General features: G+C 37.5%; 9 protein-coding genes across 10 annotated transcripts; 5 read left to right on the top strand and 4 right to left on the bottom strand.

The window, feature by feature from the left end:
• Positions 1 to 193: 193 nt before the first annotated feature.
• On the bottom strand, positions 194 to 3,091 carry LOC103859228 (formin-like protein 10). The gene is made up of 3 exons (XM_009136731.3): positions 1,489 to 3,091; positions 1,012 to 1,247; positions 194 to 935 (listed from the first exon to the last, which is right to left on the bottom strand). Exons 1-3 carry the CDS (start codon positions 2,861 to 2,863, stop codon positions 372 to 374), a joined length of 2,175 nt encoding a protein of 724 aa, XP_009134979.1. The 5' UTR covers positions 2,864 to 3,091; the 3' UTR covers positions 194 to 371.
• Positions 3,092 to 4,098: 1,007 nt separating this feature from the next.
• LOC103859229 (peroxisomal membrane protein 13) lies at positions 4,099 to 6,092 on the bottom strand. The gene is made up of 4 exons (XM_009136732.3): positions 5,891 to 6,092; positions 4,977 to 5,560; positions 4,648 to 4,740; positions 4,099 to 4,571 (listed from the first exon to the last, which is right to left on the bottom strand). Exons 1-4 carry the CDS (start codon positions 5,901 to 5,903, stop codon positions 4,347 to 4,349), a joined length of 915 nt encoding a protein of 304 aa, XP_009134980.1. The 5' UTR covers positions 5,904 to 6,092; the 3' UTR covers positions 4,099 to 4,346.
• A 378-nt stretch (positions 6,093 to 6,470) lies between these two features.
• On the top strand, positions 6,471 to 8,700 carry LOC103859231. The gene is made up of 7 exons (XM_009136734.3): positions 6,471 to 6,871; positions 7,170 to 7,269; positions 7,355 to 7,417; positions 7,720 to 7,837; positions 7,924 to 8,006; positions 8,084 to 8,145; positions 8,221 to 8,700. The coding sequence occupies exons 1-7, from the start codon at positions 6,642 to 6,644 to the stop codon at positions 8,330 to 8,332; spliced, it is 768 nt and encodes a 255-aa protein (XP_009134982.1). The 5' UTR covers positions 6,471 to 6,641; the 3' UTR covers positions 8,333 to 8,700.
• Positions 8,483 to 12,015, bottom strand: LOC103859230 (cytochrome b561 and DOMON domain-containing protein At3g07570). The gene is made up of 3 exons (XM_009136733.3): positions 10,950 to 12,015; positions 9,921 to 10,326; positions 8,483 to 9,446 (listed from the first exon to the last, which is right to left on the bottom strand). Exons 1-3 carry the CDS (start codon positions 11,136 to 11,138, stop codon positions 9,316 to 9,318), a joined length of 726 nt encoding a protein of 241 aa, XP_009134981.1. The 5' UTR covers positions 11,139 to 12,015; the 3' UTR covers positions 8,483 to 9,315.
• Positions 12,016 to 12,457: 442 nt separating this feature from the next.
• Positions 12,458 to 13,426, top strand: LOC103859234 (small nuclear ribonucleoprotein SmD1a). The gene is made up of 4 exons (XM_009136737.3): positions 12,458 to 12,594; positions 12,689 to 12,765; positions 12,848 to 13,039; positions 13,138 to 13,426. Exons 1-4 carry the CDS (start codon positions 12,581 to 12,583, stop codon positions 13,194 to 13,196), a joined length of 342 nt encoding a protein of 113 aa, XP_009134985.1. The 5' UTR covers positions 12,458 to 12,580; the 3' UTR covers positions 13,197 to 13,426.
• On the bottom strand, positions 13,344 to 15,191 carry LOC103859232 (heavy metal-associated isoprenylated plant protein 16). Its single transcript, XM_009136736.2, has 3 exons — positions 14,060 to 15,191; positions 13,875 to 13,953; positions 13,344 to 13,794 (listed from the first exon to the last, which is right to left on the bottom strand). The coding sequence occupies exons 1-3, from the start codon at positions 14,063 to 14,065 to the stop codon at positions 13,484 to 13,486; spliced, it is 396 nt and encodes a 131-aa protein (XP_009134984.1). The 5' UTR covers positions 14,066 to 15,191; the 3' UTR covers positions 13,344 to 13,483.
• A 298-nt stretch (positions 15,192 to 15,489) lies between these two features.
• LOC103859235 (arogenate dehydratase/prephenate dehydratase 2, chloroplastic) lies at positions 15,490 to 18,269 on the top strand. The gene is made up of 12 exons (XM_009136738.3): positions 15,490 to 15,955; positions 16,055 to 16,122; positions 16,447 to 16,539; positions 16,616 to 16,816; positions 16,893 to 16,973; positions 17,051 to 17,146; positions 17,241 to 17,318; positions 17,385 to 17,474; positions 17,550 to 17,602; positions 17,700 to 17,781; positions 17,857 to 17,929; positions 18,054 to 18,269. The coding sequence occupies exons 1-11, from the start codon at positions 15,718 to 15,720 to the stop codon at positions 17,914 to 17,916; spliced, it is 1,140 nt and encodes a 379-aa protein (XP_009134986.1). The 5' UTR covers positions 15,490 to 15,717; the 3' UTR covers positions 17,917 to 17,929; positions 18,054 to 18,269.
• Positions 18,270 to 18,413: 144 nt separating this feature from the next.
• LOC103859236 lies at positions 18,414 to 20,508 on the top strand. Its single transcript, XM_009136739.3, has 4 exons — positions 18,414 to 18,610; positions 18,675 to 18,774; positions 19,680 to 20,069; positions 20,193 to 20,508. The coding sequence occupies exons 1-4, from the start codon at positions 18,504 to 18,506 to the stop codon at positions 20,319 to 20,321; spliced, it is 726 nt and encodes a 241-aa protein (XP_009134987.1). The 5' UTR covers positions 18,414 to 18,503; the 3' UTR covers positions 20,322 to 20,508.
• A 2,145-nt stretch (positions 20,509 to 22,653) lies between these two features.
• On the top strand, positions 22,654 to 25,565 carry LOC103859237 (zinc finger protein CONSTANS-LIKE 9). Of its 2 annotated transcripts, none has more exons than XM_033286810.1 (5): positions 22,654 to 23,103; positions 23,665 to 24,166; positions 24,402 to 24,578; positions 24,664 to 24,935; positions 25,018 to 25,565. In XM_033286810.1, exons 2-5 carry the CDS (start codon positions 23,690 to 23,692, stop codon positions 25,145 to 25,147), a joined length of 1,056 nt encoding a protein of 351 aa, XP_033142701.1. In that variant the 5' UTR covers positions 22,654 to 23,103; positions 23,665 to 23,689; the 3' UTR covers positions 25,148 to 25,565. The 2 variants fall into 2 exon arrangements, with proteins under 2 accessions (XP_033142701.1, XP_009134989.1); XM_009136741.3 differs by having other exon boundaries at positions 23,668 to 24,166.
• The last annotated feature ends 327 nt before the right edge of the window (positions 25,566 to 25,892 follow it).

The raw sequence follows: 25,892 nt of genomic DNA on the forward strand, positions 1-25,892 counted from the left end.
TAAAATAGCACTTAAAATAAAAATCCTCAAGATAGTATTTTATTAATCAGTAAAAACATCATAAACCGTAAATCCTAGACATGATTACAGAATCATTCTAATTTTATTAGTTTTGTTACTTGTAAGAAATACTAAAATTCAGCTACATCAATTACGTGGGTACTAGATGAGAATTTGTGGATGATTTACAAGCGAATTAAAAGATGTCATGAAAATATAAAATGTGTTCAAGCCACTTATGTCTGTAAAAGTTTGCAACCCTCTAAATACAAACATAGCTTTCCAAACGATTCATACATACATATAAGTACATAACTAATAGGCAACACAACTTCAACACAACACATAATTAAGCCAGAGTACTCTCTTCTTTAACTCGCATCTATTTCCTTGCATACTTCATCTAGAATGAACAGAAAGTCTCTCACAACCACGAATACTCTCAACACCTGAGCTTCCTCCTTTGCTGAATCTCCATGGAAATACTCTGTGACCTCTTTCACTGCAGAGATCACACAACCTTCTATTGTTTCAATCATTTTAATCTCCTCAATAGCCGTTTCCAAGAACCGCGTCATCGACTCTCTAAACGTCCACCACCGTTGTTCTTCACCATCTCCATTCTCACCATTCAGTAGCAGGAGAACCTCACTAACTTTCTTGACTCCTTGATAAATGTCGAACACTTCGCTTCTCAGAACACCATAGTCCATTTCTCCAGCTTTCTTGACTTCCACAAAGACTGAACTGAGACTTCCAACAGCTTGTAGTCCTCTGATGCCTTCTGATTCTATGATGCCGTGTACAACGGAATGCAAGATATTGGTTCTTCCAACAAGCTCGAGGAGCGCCTCAAGGCTATTTGTTCCTCTCTCAAAGACAGCTTCAAGAAGTTTCAATAACGTTTTGGTGTTCCTTAGCTCCTCACAAGCAGCCTGCCAAAAGAATCAGATATACATAAGCTTACAACAGCATACTTGTCTATTGTTAAATTCAGTTTTTTTTTAATACCTGTATAACGCCAAATGATTGTTTCAAGTTTTGAATCTTGGAACCAAAAGTAGCAACAGAGAGCAATGCATCAACGCGTTTGAACACAAAAGGTACATTAAGAATTTCCTTAAGAAACTTCTCTGATGAGGCAAGCTTGACATCACTATAGCTCTTCAACTTCCTTTCTTCTTCTTCACTCGGTGCTATTCTTGATAAACTCTCAAGAATCTCAACTCCAATTGCTTCATAGTGACCTGATTCAATAAATACAATTCAGATTCAACTCAATACAATTGAAAACGAACTGAACTTGTAACCAGTCGGCTATAAGTAGATTGACCCAAATTTCTTATATATATATATTACTCACGTTCCATCGAAAACGAGCTGAGCTTATAGCCAATTGGCTATAAGTAGATTGACTTAAGTTCCTTATATATTATTCATGTTTCATCGAAAACAAGCTGAACTAAGGTTTGTAACTGATGATCTTACCATCTTGAAGTGCCTGAAGAACATCATTTGTGGTGAGATCAAGTCTTGTAAGTAGAAAAGCAACACTCTGACTCTTTCTTGGATCTAAAACTCTGCTTTCTTGATTCAGCATTGGAAGATCACAGCTAAGACTTCTCTGCTTTGGATTAACGTTTAAAGAGTTGAACTTAGTACTGTCCCATGTGTTTTTCCGACAAGAACTTGGTCGGAAAGGCAGAGGCTTCATCTTTGGCTTTGCTCGTTCTGCTGTTCCTTCCCAACAACAACTCTGTGGCAACTCCGAGAAAGATAGTTTCTGTGCCGTAAAAGACTGGGACGGCGGGACAAGAGGAGGTGGTACCGGCATGGGAGGCGGTGGCCGTCGCGGAGGAGGATGAACAGCCGCCGATCTGCTCTGCTCAGCTGAATCAAGCTCTGTTTCTCTAGAAAGGAACAAAGACTTGACGTTTCGACTGAGATCGTTCCACCTCGGCGGGGAAGTTTCGAGAACCTTCCGGAAGAAACGCTCCGGCGTGGTGGAGACTGAAGAGTACATGGAGGAACGAGCGTACGCGTCTGGAGTCTTGATCACGCCTCTCTCCGGCGAAGTAGAAGCAGAGGAGACTCGTGGGAAGCCTATGCTCTGGTTCCAGAGGCTGAACGCTCTCTTGTTGTTTCTCATCTGTCTCTCCGGCGAGATAATCGCCGGAAAAACAGAGGCTGAAGAGGGAGAGGGGGAGAAGTTACTGTACGGGTTTTTCCTCTGTTCTTTACTAGCTAGAGACGCTTGAGGCGAGTAGAAGTCGTCGTCGTCATCTTCTTCCTCTTTGAGGAAGCTACGAGCCGGCAATGGCGGGAGAGGAGAGATCTCCGGGGACTCCGGTTTGACGAAACGTGACCCGGAAGCTGAAGCTGAGACAGAGAGTTTGTTTTCAGTTGTGTTTCTTGGAGGGGGAGCTTGTTCGGGTGGTTTAGTTTCAGAAGCTAAGTTCTTGGATTCGTGACGACGGGTCTGCACACTCCACCTTCCGTACAGGAACAAGACGAGGATGATTGCCGTTGCGGCGGCGAGGACGGCGGAGATAACCGGGATAAGGAGTGTTCTTGAGGCAGTGTGTTGTTTTGGGGAGCTAGGGAGGACTAGTGCGGAGATGTTCGCCGGGAATGTGAGGTCCGCGGGGGCGGGAGGAGGCGGAAGAGGCGTCGGGGGAGGAGGAAGAGGAGGAGAAGGAGGAGGGGAGGGTGAGCCGTAAGCTGGGAAGAACGGCAAGCCGCCGGTTACAGGAGCTTGTAAGAGGTGACGGCGAGTGAAAGTGGGAGGTGAGGCGCAAGATAAGCGAGAGGAAGCGCATGATAGCAGGGAGAAGATGATGATGATGTAGCGAAGACCTTCCATTGTGTGTTCTGCAATGCGCGCACTATCTGAGGAGGATGAAGAGTTAGTGAGTGACACTATGATAGTGTAAAAAGAGAAGAAGATTTAAGGTAAAATACACATTGAATTAAAAATAAAATTTATGGAAAAGGTGAAACTAATAGGGAAAGGGAAGAACGTATATGAAATGCAATAATTACGTGAAAACAAATCTGGGACCTCTCTTTTCACAAAGAATCTTTTTGACTTTTAACGTTTTCTTTACTGGTATCTTGTCTTTCTATGCAAAATGATTATTAAAGGTGCTGACACCTTTATCTACGAGGAAAACAACTAAGATAACATTTCTACTGGTAGATACTGTTGTTTTTTCAATGTTACCTACAAAAAGAAAGAGGATGAAGTATCACATGTGATGATGTGAACACAAACTCGTAGCTGAAGACTTGTGCTATAACATTGGTGGAGTAATTAATATGCAAAAGTCCAACTACTTCACAACATCCAAGGATACAACTTTTCAACCATGGTCATGAGACAAGATTCACTCTCCTACTTCGAACTATAATGTAATTTTGTGGTTCTTTTCTTTTACTGTTTTTTTTTCTTTTTCAAATGGGATTTGAAGAAGATGCAAGTTAGGATGATGAATCAGACCACTTTGGAAAGTAGACCAAGTATGTATGAATACAACCTTATGAATGACCATCCAGATAACAAAAACATTGAAATTTCTATAACTACAAATTTAAACAGCGAAGACAAGTTACCTGACTTTATCTTAATGTTAGTGAAAATCATGAGCAAGTGTCGGATCCAGACAAAAGCAAATCATCATGTGAGCAAATGTCACATCCAACAGAAACAGGTCCCATCCTAGTACATCAGCTGGCTTCACTGACTAAAGATGTCTAATCCATGACACCAATGAGCGTTTTCATCAAACGTTTTTCTCCATCTCCAATGTTGTTACCGTTGATAGATTTGATGATAGTTTAGATTACACAGAGTATATATATATCATACTCAGGAGTCAGGGGACAGAAGAAGTTATGGTTATAGGACCACCACAATGGAGACTGTCTGCACGAGGATGAAGCATCAATCTGTTACCCAGCTGTATTTGATTGAAGGCAAACCCCAAGAAAATGATGCATTTTAGAATATGCTTCAATGTTGTAATAAAAAATGAACACACTTAACCGATCAACACTGTTGTTTCTTCCAGTAAAAGAAGAGAATCCAATAATATTATATGAATTACAAACAGATATGTCTTTAAAACTCTTACAACTTCGCTTTCCATTTTATTGAGTTCGACATAAATATCTGCAACTTGTTTATCACATAACCACAAAGCTGAGATGAGAGAGAGAAGAGAGAGAGACTCAATTTGTAAACAAACATCAGACTTTTCGTACTGCACAATCTACTCATAACCAACTGATTACCATTTGTGTATTCAGAGAAACGTTGAAGGATTTGTCTTAGTGAAAGAAGCAACTTAGTTACCCCATACATTGTCCCAACCTCCACCACCACCACCTGGTGCAGCCCCACCTTTAGGACCCTCAATGAAGTTCTGGTTTCCATGTGGCTGGTGAGGTAAAGGGAGTCCATTAGGCCCTTGTGGCGGCTGCTGCATCTTTCTAGGCTTTGTTCTCACCCCAAGCATACGCAATACAAATCTTGCTAACTCTCCATATAACATACCACCACGATCAAATAGCTGAGAGATGAGACAAATGGTTAACACTTGAAACAACAAAACCAAGATAAACTAAATAGAAGAAAAATAAATGAACCTGAAGAAGAGCAGACATGAACATATGAAAAGCCTGTGTGTTTTGGTCTATCAGCATCGCTACACGGCCAAAGAAATTCACAGCACCTTGCATCTGTCATCAACCAAAACCCAAACACTTTAATGTTCTACACCAATGCTCAAGAAATCGCTAGTCGGTGATTAGGCGCTTTATAAGAGATTATTGCTTAATCAGGCGGATTTTATAAAAAAAAAATCATTTTGTTTAGATCCGATTTTTAGAACACTGTTATATACAAACTCTTTAAACTTGCTAAGTTGAGTTCTTTGATTCTTTAAACAACACAAACATGAATAGATGAACCATACCACGCGGAGAAACGATATCCAGAAGCCTGGAGGAGATGGAGGCTGATTAAAAGGATCATTAGGATCTTGACCACCATAAGGACTCATACCCATACCCATCCCCATACCAGTCCCCATACCCATACCATAACCACCACCAAAACTGCTGTTATACATCCCACCACCACCATACATCCCTGAACTCCCATACATCCCACCACCACCATACCCTCCTCTATTATACATGCTACTACCACCATACATCCCACCCCCATACGACGAACCATACCCACCTAACCCTGAACCGTATGTACCCGATCCATACCCGGAGTTCATACCTAGGTTTGAACCATAACCACCACCGTAAGTGCTTCCATAAGTTTGCTGCTGCTCCCAAGGCCTACTTGGCACAGGCCTAGTCAATCCATTCATTGTAGCGGCGGTGTTAGTCCTGTTAGCAGACGAAACCAGCTCGCCGGGATTCGCTGTGCCAGAGGCCTCGACGGAATCAGCAGTGCTGGTGTTCGAAGGAGGCCTGAAGGGCTTAGGCCCAGATGCGTTGTTGTTGTTCCCTTCTTGTTCCCAAGGCTTAGGAGGACTTCCACCTACATCCCGCCACAAAACTAAAGTTATTACACAAGTAGAATACGAAAAGGAATCAAATTGCATCCGTGAAAACAGAGCATCAAATTGCAATCCGTAAAAAACAGAGCATCTAATTGCAATCAAGAAGAGCCAATAGAATAGATCCACAGGTAAAAGAGATCAAATTGATTGAATACAACACTAATTCAATCACGTATACGACGAAATGTTCTCACTTTCATGATTTTTTCGAAGCGGAGAACAACACGAGAGAACAGAGCTGCAAGAGGATGATGATGATTTGATCCGTGAAAGATTACAAAAGGCGAAAGCTTTATGAGTAGACTAACCTGATGTAGCCATAACGGAGAGGATTCGAGAGCTTTTTGGTAATCTCCGACGCCTAACCTCAAGCGCGGAGAGAGGAGGAAGAAGACAGATGAGGAGGGACCTCGAAATGAGAGGAGATAACAAAAAGAGAAAATTAGCTCAATATACTAAAAAGAGTGGGATACCATTGAATTGAGAGAAAATGGTAGTAATAGGGGGAAAAAATTGAAGGGAAATAGAGTATGGAGTGCAAATAAAGGGGAAGTTGTATGTAGGGAGTACAAATACTCTAACAAAAAAGATTACTTTCTTCTTTTAGGATATTATTATATTTTAGCCCCTGTAGTTTCGATCTTTGCTAAAAAAAGCCACGTAATAAACTAAAATAGAAAAGAAAAGCCGAGAAAGGATAAATATGAAAAAAAGATTTTAAAAAGATTTTTTTAGAGAATTTGTATTCCCTACACTCAACATATACCCTATTTGCACTCTATACCTTATTTCCCCCCAATTTTTTTCCCCCCATCATCACCATTTTCCCACAACTCTATGGTATCTCACTTCTTTTTGGATATTGAGCTAATTTACTCATTTTTTTATTACAAAAGATTCCATTATTATTAGACGGTCGGATAATCTCTCCACCCATCTCTCTGTTCCTGTCCTGTCTGAATCCCGGAATTGTCCGAAAATTGACACACTTCGGTGTAAACCTTTGTTGAATCTTTTAAGGAAAGGAAGCGAATTTTTGAATATAGAGATTTGGTGTTGATGGCGGCGAGCGCGAATCCGCCGGGGAACAATCAGGAAGGTTCGTCGGCGGCGCAGAAGGTGACGTCTTCATCTCCGGCGGCGAATGGAGCTGCTGTAAAATCGGTGGATAATGGTGGTAATACGACGGTGGATAATTCAGAGACGATACGCGCTTTGAGGCATAATCCAGGAATCTCTGTTGATTGGACTCATGAGGAGCAATCGTTGCTGGAAGATTTGCTCGCAAAGTACTCTTCTTTCTCTCTGTCTCTCTCTCTCTATCTCGAACTCTCTTCGTATTAGCTGTGTCTGAATTGTTAGCTTTCATGTGTAGATAGAGAAGCAGTGATCTTTTGGATGTGTTTAAAGAAATCGCTAGGCATTAATTAGGCGATTTAGATAAGATTATTGATTATGGAGACAGCCTAAATCAATTTTTTTTAATTTAAAATGGTTATAGCAAAACCGTTTTGTTTAGCTAGACCGATTTTAGAATACTGATTATGCAGATGTGCCTTTGTTGATGATTGATGTTTATATATACAGGTACGCGTCAGAGCCTACGATTGTTCGTTATGCCAAGATTGCTATGAAGATGAAGGATAAAACTGTCAGAGATGTTGCTTTGCGTTGTAGATGGATGACTGTAAGTTTCTCTTTGTTCTTGATCACTCTTCTTAATCTTTGGCTTTGTTCAGTACTGAGAGTGCACTGATTTGATGGATTTACAGAAAAAGGAAAATGGAAAGCGTAGGAAAGAAGATCATTCGTCAAGGAAGAGCAAAGATAAGAAAGTATGTGGAATTTGATTCATGTGTGCAGTTTTTATACTAGTGAAGCAGGGCCGGTCCTGTTGAAACATTTGCAAAATTTAGGAAAAAACGCAAATTTGTAAAAAAAAAAAGAAGAAATTATATAAACTTTTAATAAATTGTATATAGCCCTTAAAATCTCAGGCTATAGATATAGTGAAGCTATAAATAAAAGAATGATTGGGGTCTTCTAGTGTGTAACTAGCTTGAAGTCTTAGTCTTATGATGTTTTTAGAAGTCTAAATCAGCAAATGAATCTCTGTCTTCACATATTTGTTTGGCAGGAAAAGACTACAGACTCTTCAGCCAAATCCTCATCTCATATGAATGTGCATCCGAATGGTCCTTCATATCCTCCTCCTATGATGCCTATAGATACTGATGATGGCATTTCATTTAAAGGTTTGGTTTGTCTCCAAGAATCCTAGTTTCTTTCATCTAGATTGGGTTTAGAAGAAATATTAAGTAGTGTCTTGTCTTCTTTGCAGCTATTGGTGGTGTGAGTGGAGATCTTCTCGAACAAAATGCTCAGATGTTCAACCAAGTTTCCACAAACTTCTCAGCTTTCCAGGTGAATGCAACTTCCCACTTTTCACCTTGTAGAGTTTTGTATAGTTTATTTGATTTGTTTCTTTCTTCTCTTTGCAGATACATGAGAACGTCAATATCTTGTGCAAAGCTAGGGACAACATCCTCTCAATCTTGAACGAGTAATACATTCATTCAATTATATCTATAGATGATGTCATTTTTTTCCAACTTGATTTGAACAATTTGTGTTTCAGCTTGAATGACATGCCAGAGGTTATGAAGCAGATGCCACCACTTCCTGTGAAGGTGAACGAAGAGCTGGCTAATTCAATCCTCCCTCGCCCGCCTCATCAAAAGAAGTCATGATGGATCTTATAGAGTCATATATGGTTTGGTTCTGACGAAAAAAGTACTCTCTCCACACCAGGATCAATGAAGATAGGATGGTGGTTTTCTACTTACTCGTAGAGTTACTACTAGTCTGTCTCTTTTGCAGTTTGAGTCGTCTCTGGATGGTTTTTTTTAGCGAATGGTGAATTGATACATGTGAGTAGAGTTGTACTGTCGTTTAGGATGTGAATAGATTTCTACTGTTATGGTTAAAGTCTTGTGTAAATTTGGTTTCAAGCTGAAAAGTTTGAGATCTGTACTACAGATGGTGCGCTGAGTTGTTAGTTTAGAAGGAAACAAATGTACTCATTATTTCTTGTAATAATAAAGCTGAATGTTCTGTATTACAACATGCAAGTCTGGTCCAATTTTGGCTTGGAAGCTTCCAGGAGCCTAACTCTCTCAACCTACAAGAAGACGCAACTCTCTCAACCTACAAGAAGACGCAAATACATGAGAAAGTAATGGAAGATCATGATGATGATGACGACGACAATGAGTTATATATGTTAAGTTTTATGAGTGTGTGTCAATAAGCAGTTGAATATAAAATATTTATGTCGTTTAAATTCGTTTTTTATTTATAGAACAAAAGTAAAAACATGTGTCGTGTGAAGCAAGTTACCTTAAAGAAACAGTAGAGAACCCCTTGTTAATTACATCAAGAAATGGTGAATACTTCTGTCCTTGGAAGATTACGTTAAAAATGTATCCTTGGGAATTTAGTTCACAAGTGTTGCGATTCCATATTCAAGAACGACAAAAAGATTGATGGTATAAAATACTTGAGAAAATACGAAGTAAATCTCACACGAAAAAAATCACAATACGCACAAAAATTTTCCACAACAATGTAAGGCCAAATACATGTGTTTTATTTCTCTCATAACTATAAATCAACAATGCATGAATTAGATAACATGGGGATGAAAACAGAAAGAAAATATGAAACAAGGAAATTAGTAAAATTTCAGAGCTACGAGGCCCATGAACAAGAAGAGAAGAGACGGTGAGAGGCCGTAGGCAGATGAAGGAGAAGGCGGGGACGACCCTGGACCTGGAGACATGGATGGTCCAAATGTAGCAGGTCCTATTCCAAGCAACAAAAAATGGAAGATAAGTAGATTATTGACTCGAGTAGGAACATAAAATTAAATTACTGCAATTCATAGAGGGACTCCATAATTATTAATGAGTTAATTTATTTATTTGACGTTGCATAGAGGAGGGACTCTTGGCATGTTACAACACACAACTACACAAGTATTAGGCATGACTCGGATAGGGTTCAAATGCTTTGGATTAAGGTTCGCCACACGGTGTTCAGAAGCATAGTACAATCTTGTACCACTTCCTAAACACAAATGTACTTTTTATTCGTCACAAATATTTTTTATATATCCTTTTTTTTATATATATCCATTGATACGTGATTAATATGCTTTTATATATCCATTGATACGTGATTAATACGTCAACTAACAGATTAATATTTCAAGATTGACTTTACCTAATTTAGTAATTTAAATAAGCTAATATTTTAAAATAGAAAAAGAAGGATTACCTGTATTATAATTAATGGTCGTGGTGGTCATGAACTGGTGTTCTCTCAACCTAAAGTCCGGCGAAGATGGGAAGAATTCGGCAGGTCCCCTAGCGTAAAGAAGCCTCTCCCGCGGCAGCTCCGCCCTCAACTGGAAACTCAGGTAAAGACGCGACGACACTGACTCAATCTTTAACGAGCCGTTGATGATCTTGAGATCTCCTTGGTCAGGTATCACTTCACCAGGTGATTTCCCTCCGAGTAAGTACTGTTTCGCGCTTCCGCTCCTGCTGTCGGAAGTAATCCACCCGACCACTGCGCTGCTTCCGACCATCTGACCGGTGGTCGAGAATCCGATCCCGATGTAGGCACTGGAATCAGGCGCCGATAAGATGAAACTCCATGTGTTTTCCACCGTTCTAGCATACTATGCGCGCCACATTTCAAAAAATGAGTTAATTTGGTAGGTGTTAAAAAGAGTTATTTTGATAAATGTAAATATATAAATTATTTTCCTTAAGAAAATGACAAATTGCAAAATGTTGATATTACAGGAGACATACAAAATGTAAGATGAAATCTAGAGCGTTATTTCATTGACTGCAATTTTTAAAAAGAATATACATTCATTTAAAAAATATATAGACATTCATTTTAATTTGATAAATATAAGTATATAAATGATTTTCAATAAGAAAATGTTAAATTACAAAATGTTGCTATTACAAGATACATGAAAAAATATAAGATGAAATCTAGAGCGTTATTTCAGTGAATATATATATATATATATTATTTTAAAAGTATACATATATTTATATTTTCACTATTTCCTAAATGGGTATAAAAGATTATTAACACGTATTTGTATGACGAAAATAGAAACTCAAATGATGCGGAGAATAACCACAGTTCCAACACGGCAAAACGTATACTATATCCGATTAATTCGTACAACGGATTATATCTTGTTTATCTAGTGCAACTCCATATACTCTCTTTTGAAATCTATGAAAAATAATCAAATTTGAAAATGAAAATATGAATTACTCGGAGGATGTAATTCTGGACTCTCCAAACTTCCACGCATTGATGGTGGCGCGAGTCGAAGGCGAGGTCCTTGAGAGGTAGAGTTGAATTGCACGAATCCGTAGCTTGCTGACCATTAACTATGGTGAACAGAGGTAGAAGCTGAAGAGCTATTAAGCTGGAGATGAAAGAAACAGAACAAAGCTTCATCTTCTTCGTTATCCCTCTCTTAATATCAATAATGAACGTAAAAGGAAATAAATGGAATGATCAGAATAATTACGATGAAAATGACTTTATATATATGTAGTGTGTGAGATAGTGTGAGCAGAAACAGTTGAATAATTCAACAATGTGTACTGCTTTTAATGCTTGTACTACTTCTACACGTTCTTCTATCTTACTAAGTCCATCGACTTAAAACGACCGTGTCTATCTCTCAATATCATATCTATTTCTTAAGAGAGAAATACATTTGAAGGAGCGATGCATTTTGTAAACCAATCACGCAAAATGTTATGTCACTGTTAATTATCAAACCTTGTGGTTTTTGGTTTTTACACTTTCGGGGACCAGAGGAGACGACTTGAAACAACAAAAATAAATCTTCTTTATTCTACCGAAAACAGAGAAAAATCATTGATAATTAATCGGTTCCGCTATCTCAACAAGCACCAAACCCCACCCCACCCCAGGTCCCCACTAGCCTAATGAGTTCTCCATCAGCAGAACAAGGTGTCTAGGACTTGAAGTTCTTGTTGTCAGCAATCCTCGGTGCACTTCAGCTCTGTAATCCCTTGGCTGTGTCTGTTGGAGGATGGGCCTTCTTCCCACTCACGAGTCGGACATGAAAGAAGAAGCCCAATAACAAATGACCGGTCCAACCGGATCGATAAACCCTCGGCGCGCACGCAAGGAACAGATGCCTAATGACGTAGGCTGTACTGACGGCCGATCATAGGTATAAACCTACAAAAGTAATAATACAATGATGATCGCTAAACCAATCCTCTGACACACAACAACTACGAAGTAGAAAAGGCGGGTCAAGGAGAGTATAAATAGAAGAGCATTCAATGAAGAGAAGACACAGAAAAATACCGAGAAAAATTAGAGAGAGAATATATAGAGAAACTATTCAGCAACGAATTTGTCTCTAAGACCACGAGTTCTTTCTTTGTATCTCCATTCGGCATTTTGCTTACACTTCAATAAACGAAACCTTTGGCCCTTTTAATCTCTTTCAAACACTTGTTCAAGTATTCTAAACTCCTATTACCGAATTTAGGATTCAACAATGTCTTGTTGGCTAAAGCCAGGATCTGTAATCGTTTCGTCCCACAAACTATGAGAAAATGGCCACAAACCCTGGAATTCCGTTTTCTATCAATTTGCCACCTGGTTAGTGGTTAACATCCGGTCAGACCCGGAATATAAATAAGCCAAGGCCTTGGGAATATCCGGATGGACTAGATACTAATGGGCCTTTTTATATCTCTTTTCAGCCCAAACTTGTTTAATATCGTGATTTAGATAATGGATCCAAAATCGGAGTCCGGAGCCGTGCCTGCTACTATTCCTATTCCGAGGTTCTCACTGCCGAGAAGAAGGGTTTTGAAGGTTTCACAGATTCGTTCTCTTCACACCCAACGATGAAGCTCGTCAGGTACTTGTTTCGATTCTCTTCAGCTATGGTCATTACATTCCCATTCTTGATCGCCTGAGCTGATTTGTTAGTTTCGATTTGTTTTTTTTACTAGGTTTTTGATGAAATTGAACAACGAAACTGTGTCGATCGAGCTCAAGAACGGGACCGTGGTCCATGGAACCATCACTGGTACGTTCTAATTTAGTGGCTTTAATCGCATCACTGTGATTATATTATTAGCTCAAGTTAAAACTCGATGTTTTGGGGGTAGGTGTTGATGTGAGCATCAACACTCACTTGAAGACGGTTAAAATGAGCCTTAAAGGGAAGAACCCAGTGACAATGGATCATCTGAGCTTGAGGGGTAACAACATACGCTACTTCATTCTTCCTGATAGCTTGAATCTGGAGACTTTACTTGTTGAAGACACTCCTCGTCTTAAACCTAAGAAGCCTGTTGCTGGTAATAATATTTATCCCTTCATTTTGATATATAAGTTTGCACAACCATAATAATAAGACTGTTTTTATCAATCAATTTATTCCTTTTTTTGTTCTTAGGGAAGCCTGTTGGGCGAGGCCGTGGACGTGGTGGTGCTCGTGGAGGCAGAGGTCGTTAAATAGAGCACTGGACCTTTTTTGTGTCTGAATTTGTAGTAGGAGAATGTATTGAACTATGTATCTTGCAATGGGAACATCTGATTAGGAAAGTGGTATGATTTAACGCTCGTAAAGAAAGTTACTAAGTAATGCAATTTCATTGATATAGAAGATTTAGCTTTTCATGTTGTGAGAGCATGTACAAGTATATAGCTATTGCGTGGTTTTGGAGCTCAATGCTTTTTTTATTCATGCGACGAATCTTAATGTATAGAAAAAACTGTGTTAATCTTTTCCATAAGTCTTTTCACATGATCCTGCAATTGGGTTCGTGATTGTAGACGGGTTCCTCGGTGTAGCCCTTTCCGTTGTACCCGTAGGGATCACACGGGTGTGGATAGGAAGATGGCACACCATATACATAGTGCCATGGTTGATAACATGGCTCTGGCTTTTTCTCCTCGGGTTTCTTTGGTGGTTCGACTTTGTTTACGCTTACAAGCTCTGCAAAGGCTACTTTCTTCCTCAGTGTGTTGGTTAGACAGATCATGTCGACTTCAACACCGGTCACCTCAATCTGGTTCCTGTGGTCTCCCTTTATTTCCGCACCTAACACGCCTGTAGACCGTTGCATTAGCTCGTTAGATTCAGCAAGGATTATGAGAAGTGAATTACGTATGGTTTTGTATCGTTGTTACCTTGAAATTGAACCGCAGTTTTCATTGCTTTTGCTCGTGTTTTATCATCAGTCATAGAGATTCTTATCAGGATCTTTTGCTGCACACGATTTGAAGACCACTTAACATCACAAGAGAAGTCTATTTCACACACACACGCACAAGAGTATCCTAGTTGGTACTTTTTATTGAGTACACATACATACCTTCATGTTATTGTCTTCTTCACGACCGGTATTGTGAATGATCAGAGATGATTAGCTTGAGAGTTCGCTTTTGAACGTTTGATGGGATGTTGCTAGTAAATTTTTGGGTTTCTCCGGATAAACAAATTTGAGGAAGTATAAATAAGTGTGTGGATTTTTTCCAATGGGTCATTGTCATGCACCAACGGAATAGGATAGTTTGAATTTCGACTTTCATATCGTTCCTTACTTGTTTTATTTGTTCTAGTTGACAATTGGTACAAGCTTCTTTGTCAATTTTTTTTAATTTAGGAAAATCGTTGCTTGATTAGGTCAATAATCAGATTAAATAGTTCCCAGTGTATCTCACTATAGTTTTGCCAAGATTAAAATAAAATTCTAATATATACATTTTTGGTATTTCAAGACTTAAGATACTTCTTCAAAGTTATCTCATATCTCTGAGAATATTTCATTTAGTTATGAAGAAATATCTCAAATTTTGAAATAACCTTTAACATCATTTCATAGATTAAACATTTTTATATTTTATGTTGCTCAAAAAATTATTAATATTTTATTAGAATATATGTTAATAATTTTAGTGAGATACGAAGTGTGACGATGTTCTAATGATATATATAAGTGCATTGTCTAATTGTTTTATATATCCATGGCTCAAGAATTATATTTTTTTTGTCAATATCTGCACAATGATGATTAATAAGATTTTTTCTCATCATCAAGTTTACGTAACAATTAGTGGAGCAATTTTAAAAGATTATAAAAATAGTTATTTGATTGGGTCAAAAAATCATACTAAATAATACATACTGTACTATATTCTAAAAATATACCATTGTCTTGATTGTTATATATATATACTATGCATGGCTCAAGAATTATAGTCTTAATGGTTAATAGGTTTACTATCCAGTTGTACATACAAAATAATTAATGGAACAAGTGTGTCCAAGTCTTGGTCTCCTCTAGGGTGCATGCTTCCCTCTCTTTTCCTACTTAATCAAAAAATAAGATTGGTTTGACTGCTAACCTGACATCAATTTGTATTAATCAAATAGTATATGCTTGACTTGCAATATGTAAGGTCGGTAGTCATATTCGATTTTCCAGTTTTATGAAACGGTCAAATCATAAAAATAAAAAATAAATAAATGGTTCTAGTTGTCTAACCAGTGTGAGTCACTGACAGTGGCTGCACAAAAATGATTTGATCAACTCATTATTGGCATCAATAGACAATAATCATCAGTAACAGTTTAACATTTAATCTTCTTACCAAAGAGAATGTATAATCATATTAAACACATCGACATATAGAACAATAATTATAGTTTTATAAGCAAAAAAAAATAACGTATAGAACCATAACACAAACATAAAATATTGATGTTTGAAGCATTTATCACAAACCTAAATCAATCAAAGGGAAGAATAAAAATCAAATATCGCATGGGCCGATATATTAAAATCATTCTGGCCCATCAACAAAACTGAAAGAAACCTTTTATAGTGGATAAATAATGTGGCCCATTATGGTCAACTCCCATAAATGCGTCTCATCTAAAACGCCGTCTCAAAAGTGTTGCGTTCTGATTCGTCTCCAGTTTTTTTATTCCCTTTGATTCTTCTCTTCGTCCTCTGTGTCGTCGACAACAATGGCGGTGCACACTGTTCGATCACCCGCCACTCATCTTCACACTGGAACCTCCAGAAACATCTCACCATCCCATCGCAAACCAAACGACGCCATCCGACTCAGCTTCAGATCACCAAAACTACGCCGTTTCATATCCGTATCGTCATCACTCCATGAAGGCAACGAACATGGCAAAGAAAACTCCGTGAGAGCTCTGGAAGTAAAGAAGATTCCGGAAGACTCACCTCTCCTTCCTAGTACGAATTCGAATTTTCACTTTCCTAGACATTAGCATCGACGTTGTTAGTAACTGGCTAGTGTTTGTCTTTGTGTTCTGTCTGTTTTTAAAATATCAGAGCCCTTATCATCAAACCAGCTCGCGGAACCTGTCTCCAACGGCTCCCGTGTTCGTGTAGCCTATCAGGTAACATCAATGTTAAAATAAATTACTAGGCACTAATTGCTTTTAGGGAACCACCAGGAGGTGGTCTAGTGGTTGGCTCGCTGTAGGGTGCTAAGCAACAGTTCATTTTGTGGCCACGTGTATATGAAACCAACTTATTCAATTTGTAGTGACAGTCCATCCATGAACCGTACCACCTTTTGGAGATTAGTTTAAGCCTCTCTAAAGTTAAAAATAATAATTATATTTATTATTATTATTTTACGGGGTTTATTGATTAGACGGACAACTAGACTGAGATTTTGAATGTATAGACCGATTTTTATAAATGTGCCACTTAAATAGGGAGTAAGAGGTGCGTACAGTGAATCAGCAGCTGAGAAGGCATATCCAAATTGCGAAGCTGTTCCCTGCGAAGAGTTTGACACTGCATTTGAGGTTAAAAATCTCACACCAATAACTAACTATTGAGCTTGGATTTTCTATTACACCAACCTTTGTGTTCTTGTTTTAGGCGGTTGAGCGGTGGCTTGTTGACCGAGCAGTTTTGCCAATTGAGAACTCTTTGGGTGGAAGCATCCATAGAAACTACGATCTTTTGCTGAGACACAATCTGCACATTGTTGGGGAAGTTAAGTTAGCTGTTCGCCACTGTTTGTTGGCTAACCATGGTGTAAAGCTTGACGGTTTGAGAAGAGTGTTAAGCCATCCACAGGTAGTACACCACGTCACATGTCTTTGTGGATTTTTAATTTTTCGTCTCTTGGTATGAACTAAAAGCTTTGGATCAGGCTCTTGCTCAATGTGAAAACACGTTGACTAGGTTGGGATTGGTGAGAGAAGCGGTAGATGACACTGCTGGTGCTGCAAAGGTTAGTTTTATGTTCTTCAAGTAATGATTTTATATTCATTAGCTTATTATTGAGTTAATTGATTTATTTTTTTGCAGCTAATTGCATTAGAAGGTTTGAGTGATGCAGCAGCAGTTGCCAGCGCCAAAGCTGCGGAGATATATGGATTGAGCATAGTTGTTGAAGATATCCAGGTTTAGTAGAGTTTTCATTTGCCTTTACCATTTTCTCGTTTATAAGTTTTACACTTGTGGTTTTATTTGATTGTGAAGTTTCAATTCAATTTAGGATGACTCTGATAACGTTACGAGGTTTCTGATGCTCGCAAGGGAACCTATTATCCCTGGAACTAACAGACTTTTTAAGGTGAGAATCCCTAATTTATCTCTCTAATATTTGACAATGGATAAAGTGACTTTGATCTTCTTGTAGACAAGTATAGTTTTCTCGTTAGAGGAAGGGCCTGGAGTGCTCTTCAAAGCACTTGCTGTGTTTGCCCTTAGGCAAATCAATCTCACAAAGGTCAGTTAGTACACTCAAATATTATGCAGCCTCACAAAGGTCAGCTAACAATCAGTTCCTTGTGGATTTGATCAGATGGAAAGCCGCCCTTTAAGGAAAACTCCTCTGCGAGCATCTGGAGGGCTGAAGTAGTTTCCTCTCACAAACCACTTCTTTGACTCTTGTACCATATCCCACAGTTCCTGAACCATGATCGAAGGATTTTCTCTTGTTTTTGATTGGCAGATACTTTGATTATCTTTTCTATGTGGACTTCGAAGCATCCATGGCTGATGAAGTTGCTCAAAACGCACTTAGGCATCTCGAGGTAAAGCCTTTGTTTCTTTTTTACCTGGTCAAGTAGAATATCACTAAGCCTCTTGTTTTTTTTTTAATCCTACAGGAATTCGCTACTTTTTTGCGGGTACTGGGAAGCTATCCAGTGGACACAACAATGCTCTAATCATTTCCAACATGTAAGTAGTTCATTGGTTTGCATTGCAAAGTGCAGAAAGCTCTCTGAGACTCTGTCAAATTCATTTCACCATATTAGCATCAGTCTACATATTAGCATTAATCTTTGAAAACATTGCTATGCAGATCCAATGGATAAGAGCCTTAGACATATGGTGACGGCCAAGGAGTCACCGGTTCACCTTGCGAGACATTGCTCTCCAGTTTCCTTAATTTTACTCGTTTCTTCTTTAGAAGATGAGCTTTGTTGTTTTAGAAGTAAAAATAGTCAGATATCAAAAACAGGATTAAAACAGAGTCCTATTCTCAAAAACAAGATTAAAGAACCTTTATACACTTTTTGGTGTTTGCATCCATAAATAGAGACGATGATGTTCCTAAACAATAAATCTTATAGACAGTTCTATCAAACATTGGGAAGGTGAGGGACTATAACCAAAAAAAGGAGAAAATAGGGACTTCAACGCAAAAAAAGAAAAACTATAGGGACTATAATCCAAAAAGAGAAAGAATAGCTGCGTCTTGCGCTATAAGCTAAAACAGCTTTGTTGGATCCTCACTCTCTCGACGACGGCGATGAAAGTAGCGGAGAAGATTGTCATCCTCTGGAATGAATCCGACGGATTCGCGGCGACCATCGCCGATGCTCTGAGCACTAATCCAACCTCCTCTCTTCGTAAACTGTAAATTAGATTCCTCCCTTTCTCTGTCTTTTCCCGGCTCACTAACATTGTAATCCTTCCGCAGAGAAGAGCAGATCCACCTTCCGTTGGCTAATTACGGAATCGAAGACGGCGGAAGCGGCGGGAGTGTCGTTCACTTCGTCGATGAAGATGGAGCTTATCAGGTTTTAATTGCTTCTTCCGTGTGGGGTGACCTGTTTAATATGAGAACTGAAAGTTAGTTAAGCTGAAGATTGTATGTATTCGACTATGTTTAACTTGCAAAATGAAGCTGAAAGTTAGTTATTGATCAGTTCTTAGTTAGTCTTATGAGAAGGAGGGAAGAAACTAAGTTTATTTTTGTGTGCTTGTGTTATTGTAAGTTTAGAGGTTACATGAGGTATTGAGGTGTTGATGATACTAGTGAGTGGAAGCTCTAATAGTAATGCCTTTTCATCAGCCTTTTGTAGTACCTAACTTATGCTATGGGGATACCTTCTAAGCTAAGCTTGATCAGGTTTAATTGAGAGTTTGTTTGGCTTGTAGTCGCTGCCTGGTGGCTTCTAATCTTCCGTGGTCTCACCCTGTTTGACTTTCATCTAAGAACTGAGATTCCGTTAGTGCTATTACTGTAGTTAAGCTGAAGAATGTATGATTGGATTCTTGGTGATATGCGACTGTTATTGAGTGATTTGTGTTCGTTTCTCGCTTCACTAGTTAATGACTTGGTAGATTGTAATTACCCTAAATTTATGACGAAATGAGAAAGAAACTAAGTTGATACTGGCGAGTGGAAGCTCAAGTAAAAATGCCATTTCATTAGTCTTTCTGGTACCTAACTTATGTTGTGGTGGGGCTACCGTATAAGCTTGATCAGGTTTTATGTTTTAGTGATGATGATCTATCCTCTTGTATCATTTGTTCATCATCATCACTCTTATAATTGTATTGCAAGACTTTCTCCTTGTTTCCATGTTGAATGTGCATGGTATGGGACCGTAGATAAGAGTCCCTCCGTGGACTAATAATAGCTGAATGCTTTACGATTATTTATAGTATTAGCTTTATGATTATTTTTTTTTTCTTTTAGGTCTCTGTTTTTCTTCTGCGAAGCTATGAGCCTCCTGCGCTAGTATGTGCAATGAACGAACTGCTTGACTTAATTACAAGGGAATCATCGGCTCTACCCACGATTGTGGCTCCTTTCTTTGTGGCGGCATCTAAGCTCAAGTTCAATAACAAATCCCTTGAAGCAAGCAGCAGAAAAGCTAGTCTTCGTTACGTTCAAGTTGGTCCAGAAACAGAAGCCACCAGGCTGTTTGCTACTCGCGTCGAGAAACCACCACCGTTGATGCAGATCCTTCATGAGCCTTTGTCATGCTTGCTTCATCTAGCTCGTGTCAAATGCTTGCCTACCTCCATCCTCATAGGGCAGAGAAGTAGTAGCACATCTCATAAAGCACTAAACGAAGGGCTTCAGGTAATTTTTTTAGTTAAAGATTGTATATCCACTCATACACTATGAATATTAATAGGAATGAAAATCGATCGTCAATTTTTGAGAGATGATGGATTTCAACTGAATGTGTGATTGTCATCACAGGTGATCCATGAAACAGGGGAGCTTGTGGCTAGTTGGACCGGACTGTGTTTTGCAAGAGACAGAATCAAGTGGAGCGCATCAAAGACGTCAAAAGAAGAGGAAAGTCCATGGAGAGCTCTTTACGGTTAATCTTTCTCATATCAGGTCTTTTTTTCATGGCCCAACACTACTGCTACAGTATGGGCTTGGGCCTTTGCACTTAATTTACCCTATTGTTGTAGCTCTTTGTTAAAACACTTTTGCTCAGCTGAATCAAAAACCATGTTACTATGCTTTCCTCTTGGGATTTCTATAAGAAACGAAGAGTTTTTTTTTCCAGCAAATCTTAAAACCTTAACATTAAGCATTTAGTGATTATGATTTAAAAGGTTAGGTTGTGTCAACTCATGAGATCTTCTTCTCCTTAGGTCAAATAGCTAATGATATCGTCCTAGGAGTGGGATGTTTTAATATTATTAATTAATGATTTATGATTGGTGGGAGAGGCATATATAACTGAGAAAAATGTGGTGTGAAGTTTAGAAAAGGCACTCATGGAATAGTATAGTAAGTTAGTTAATGTTATCTTAAAGGAAAATTAAGTGAGTGCCGTCAGCTCTAAGGCGGGGGTTTTATATTGGAGAAAGGAATACGATGTTTTTGTACGATAGTTCGGATCGTCTTAGAATCTTATCCAACTCACATTTCAGCATCACATTCAAAAAAAAAATCAGATCTTTCAGTGGGTTTTATCTTCTTCTTTTTTCTGCTTTCGCTGTCGATGATTAGTATTTTTCACTTGTGTGTTTCAAGCTGATTTGTTGATAATTATCCAATTAAGGTTCATGATTTATTCCTAGCGATAACTCACTGTTTTATCATTCGTTTTGATTAAACACTAACCTTAAAGCTTGGCCAAGGTTACCTCTTGTTTAGTTTCTTTAAGGCTCCGTTATTGAAGATAAAGCGAGCGAACCGTTATTGAAGATATTTAAGCAATGATAACATAAAGTTAGGTAATTGTCCAGGCTATATAGAAAATAATACTAGTTTCAAAGTGTGATTAAAATTTCAAACACTTCTTTAACTTTTTTTTTTTGTATTTAATATTTTAAAAGCTGTAGATTAAATTCATTCAAACTAAAAATCATATTTTATTGCATGTCCACGTTTTTTTTTGGTAAAAAATGACCACGTTTTGCTTTGTTTATTTTGTTTCTTTACATCCTTGAAACTTTTGTTGTTACACTCGTAATAATTTCATTACTATTTTAAATAATACTAGATTTGGACCCGCACAACCGTGCGGGTATTAATTTTCATGTTTATATATATATTTTACATAATTAGAATATATTTTTAAAGTTACTTATATATTTAAATGTTTATATATAATTATTTTAAATATAACAATTTGATAGTTTTCATGCTGTATGTTAATTGATTATTTCAAATCATCACATATATTTGGTATTTTTTATTATATATATTTTAAAATTATTTTTTATTCAATTATTATGATCCTGATCCGTAATTCAAAGCGCTAAATTTTCTTTATCAATATTTTTTTATGTTTATTCATTTAATATAATAACTATATATAAAAAAAAAGTTTAAGATAAGTTAATTTTATACATGAATTATCTAATTTACTAATATTAATCCGTTCTACCAACATATTATATTAATTTATCAGTTTAAAATAATTTTATCGTATTTAGTTAAATACAATGTTTTATTTTAAAATGATAGATATAACTATAAAATAGTAAAATTTGATATAATTTTTTTCAATTTATAAAAGATAACTGAGTATATATATATAATATTAATTTCATTACTAATTACAAAATTAGTGAAAATATTTATATACAATTTTTGATAATTAAGATATTGTTATAATGTTTTTCAACAAATTTGTTAGAAAATTAAATATATATATTTATATTTTAAATTAAAAGTTAAAAAATTATATTATGATTTAAGTAGTTAAAAGATTATATATTAGCATTAAGAAAATATATTTAATGCAAATTTTAAATGATGATCCAAATAAAAATATCACACATGAATAAATGTAAGTTTGTTAACCAATCCGTGTTTTTAGGAGTAGATGTTATATTAGGAATGATATATTACTAATCTATATTATAAGTAATAAATGAATGATAATTGATTTCTACTGAGGGTCTATTTTTAAAAAATCACACATGAATCAAAGTTGTGACTTTTGTTTTAATATATAAGATCTTTCTGGTCTCATCATCGTCATTCGTCACACATACGTATCTAATTTGGCAGATATTTTTTTGGTTTTCCCATCGAAAATATCTTCTATTTTTCTAACAAAAAGATATTTTATTATACGCCCACCGAAAAAGGAAAGAGAGATATTTTGGTTTTTTGCAAGGTCAAAGCAAATAAAAGATATTTATCAAAATGGTGAGTGAGCAAAGGCAAAAACAATAGTACTCGAGAAAATAGCGTCTCTGATTCGTCTAAAAGCATCGAAAAAGCGAACGCTTGAGAATCCATTATGGCAGAAAATAGCCACTTGTTACATTCCTAGTCGCGAGTACATTGTTTTCAGCACTCGCAGTAGTACCAGAAAACTTTAACCCAATTAGATATCTGTGGGGTCCATGAGCTTTCATTATAAATACAACAGGGACCCACCGTACCCTACACCAAACTTTTTTGCACTTTTTGTAATAAAAATTAGGCACTTTTTGATTTATTGTCAGAAGCAGCCTACATGTCCCTTTGCGGAACACCCACCCATTCTCTATCCATTCATTTTTCTAACTCAAGAGAGAAAGAGAGAAGCTGAAGACGAATCGGCTCTGTTTCGAAGGATCTGTGTGTGTTTGGCTTGAAAGTTTCAGGATTCAACTTGAGAAGATAAGTAGTTCAGAAGATCTTGTCTTATACGGTGAGTTCTTTTCCTCCTTTTTCTCTCTCTCTTTTAGGTTTTTTGTAGTGTTCTTATTTTGATGTTAGCGTTTTATCACTGTTTCTGTCTGAAGGGTTGATCCCTCTGTTGTCTATATGTGTTGTGTTGAAATTGGATCTTCGATCTCTTCATGTTTTCTTTTGATTATTGGATTTTTAAGCTTTGTTCGTATGAGGATGATGATTGTGATGATAAAAAAGCTTAATTATTTATAAGAATTATTGAGTTTTGAACTATAAATAAGCGAAAAAAAAAACTGTAGATTTACTGATCTTGTGTGGGTTTGGGTCTCTGGCTATTGATATGAAATCTCTGACTACTGATTAGTGTTAATAGTAATCTCATTATTTTGATAAAAAAAAAAGTAATCTCATGATTATGCTTCTCCGTTGATTATTAATTCTCAACCTGTTTATAGACATAGTTCACAAACCTATATTCAGACATTCCATCTATGTCTTCTTCAAGGCTTTGCTTTTTGAACCAAGTCTCTTTGTCCTTTATCTAATTAAAGAATATATATATTACTCTCTTTTACCGCAGAAATTAAAATCTGGTAAAGAAGATGGGTTACATGTGTGACTTCTGTGGTGACCAAAGATCAATGGTGTACTGCCGATCAGATTCAGCCTGTCTCTGTCTCTCCTGTGACCGGAGTGTTCATTCCGCTAACGCATTATCCAAACGACATTCTCGTACTCTTGTCTGCGAGAGATGCAATGCACAGCCTGCCACAGTTAGGTGTGTTGAAGAAAGAGTCTCACTCTGTCAAAACTGTGATTGGTCAGGCCACAACAACAACTCTACTTCTTCAAATGATCACAAGAGGCAAACCATAAGCTGCTACTCTGGTTGTCCTTCAAGCTCAGAGCTCGCCTCTATCTGGTCTTTTTGCTCGGAATTAGCAGGAGAATCCGCTTGTGAACAAGAGATGGGTATGATGAATATAGACGATGATGGTCAGACCAAAGAAAACTGTAATGAGGATAAGAAAGATGAAACCAGTTCTGCAGCACAAGCAACAAATGCATCATTTGCTAAGGTAACTTAATTTTCTTTCATCGTTAGCTCAACTAGAAAAGACCATGGCCATTGTGTCAGAGGTCCCCGGCTCAAATTACCTCTGAGAAAAAACTAATTAATATTACATGTTGTGGTTTCGGATCGGGGGATTACAAGCTTTGGCCCCCAACCTCATGATATTAAAAAAAAATACCCTCTAAAAAATTATCATGTTTCTTTTAACTAAAACCTCAAGTTCTTGTTATGGTTTGAAGGATGTTGGAGTGTGTGAAGATGACTTTTATGGGAACTTGGGTATGGATGAAGTTGACTTGGCTCTTGATAACTACGAAGAGCTCTTTGGAACAGCCTTTAACACCTCGGTACATCTCTTTGGACAAGGTGGAGTCGATAGTCTTTTCCAGAAACATCAACAAGCAGCTGCTCCTGAGGTATGTTTCCATGATTTATAAGCAAACAATTAAAGAAAGAGATTGCATCTTTGTGTGATTCTAATGATGATATTTGTTAATCCAGGGAGGGAATCTGGTGCAGCCAGCTGAGAGTAATGATGACTCGTTCATGAGTTCTAAAACGGAGCCAATCATTTGCTACACGTCGAAGCCAGCACATTCAAACATATCTTTCTCTGGAGTCACCGGAGAAAGCAGTGCTGGAGATTTTCAAGAATGTGGTGCATCATCTTCCGTGCAGCTCACGGGTGAGCCACCATGGCATCCCCAAACATCACAGTCAGTAACCCGTAATAACGCGGTTATGCGTTACAAGGAAAAGAAGAAGGCTCGCAAGTAAGTTAACCTTTATTCAATACATGCATCAGTGAAGTAAGTTGAGTGTTTTCTAAAATGAGAGATTGTGGTTTTTGTTTAGGTTTGATAAGAGAGTGAGGTATGCTTCTCGGAAAGCAAGAGCTGATGTGAGAAGGCGTGTAAAGGGGAGATTTGTTAAAGCTGGTGAGGCTTATGACTACGACCCACTCACCCCAACCAGAAGCTATTAAGTGGATTCTTCTCCTTGAGAGGTAAACAATGTTAGATAAACTTGGCGGAAAATCGAAACAAGAAAGGTTTTTGACTTATGGAGAGAGAGTTCTCAAGTCAGAAACAGGACTGATCTCTGGTTTGAGAAGTTACTAAGCTGATGATTAGTGTAAGCAATCATTCATTCTTGGGATTTAATCGGTTTTTTGGCCTCAAAAGCTTCAATTTCCATGAGTTTTGTTGTTCTCTTGGTAGTTAAAAGTCGGGGAGATTTAGTTTAAGATTAAACAAATATGATTGTATATGACTTTCTTTCAATTTGTATGTATGCTCATAAATGATCTCTTTGTTATTTGCTCTATGGATTCTTGTAAATTAAAGACAGTATCCTGAACCTATCAGTCAAAGTTATGTGATAACACATAAAGTCTCCAGGTTCACGCTTGACGTTTGTTGCAGCTTTCAAGAGGTTTTTCTTAGCGTCTTAACTTTTTTATTGAACATTGATTTAAATTGATGAGAATGCATCACAGTAGCTTTAAAGGACCACTTTCACATTTGAATTTTCTTGAAGACTGTTACAAGTTCATAACCACTTATAGTCAAGTTGAGGTTGGTCCAAATTTGATTGCTGACCTGGATATGAAAACATTGATCAAAAGGCTAAAAAAAGAGAACAAAGAGTTGTCAGATTCAGACTCAGGCAGCAAAGTTATTGGCTTAGCTCAGAAGACTTAAAAACGAGAGCTAAAAACCAAAAAAAAA

Source organism: Brassica rapa, chromosome A03, assembly GCF_000309985.2.
Source record: "Brassica rapa cultivar Chiifu-401-42 chromosome A03, CAAS_Brap_v3.01, whole genome shotgun sequence".
NCBI lineage: Eukaryota > Viridiplantae > Streptophyta > Magnoliopsida > Brassicales > Brassicaceae > Brassica > Brassica rapa.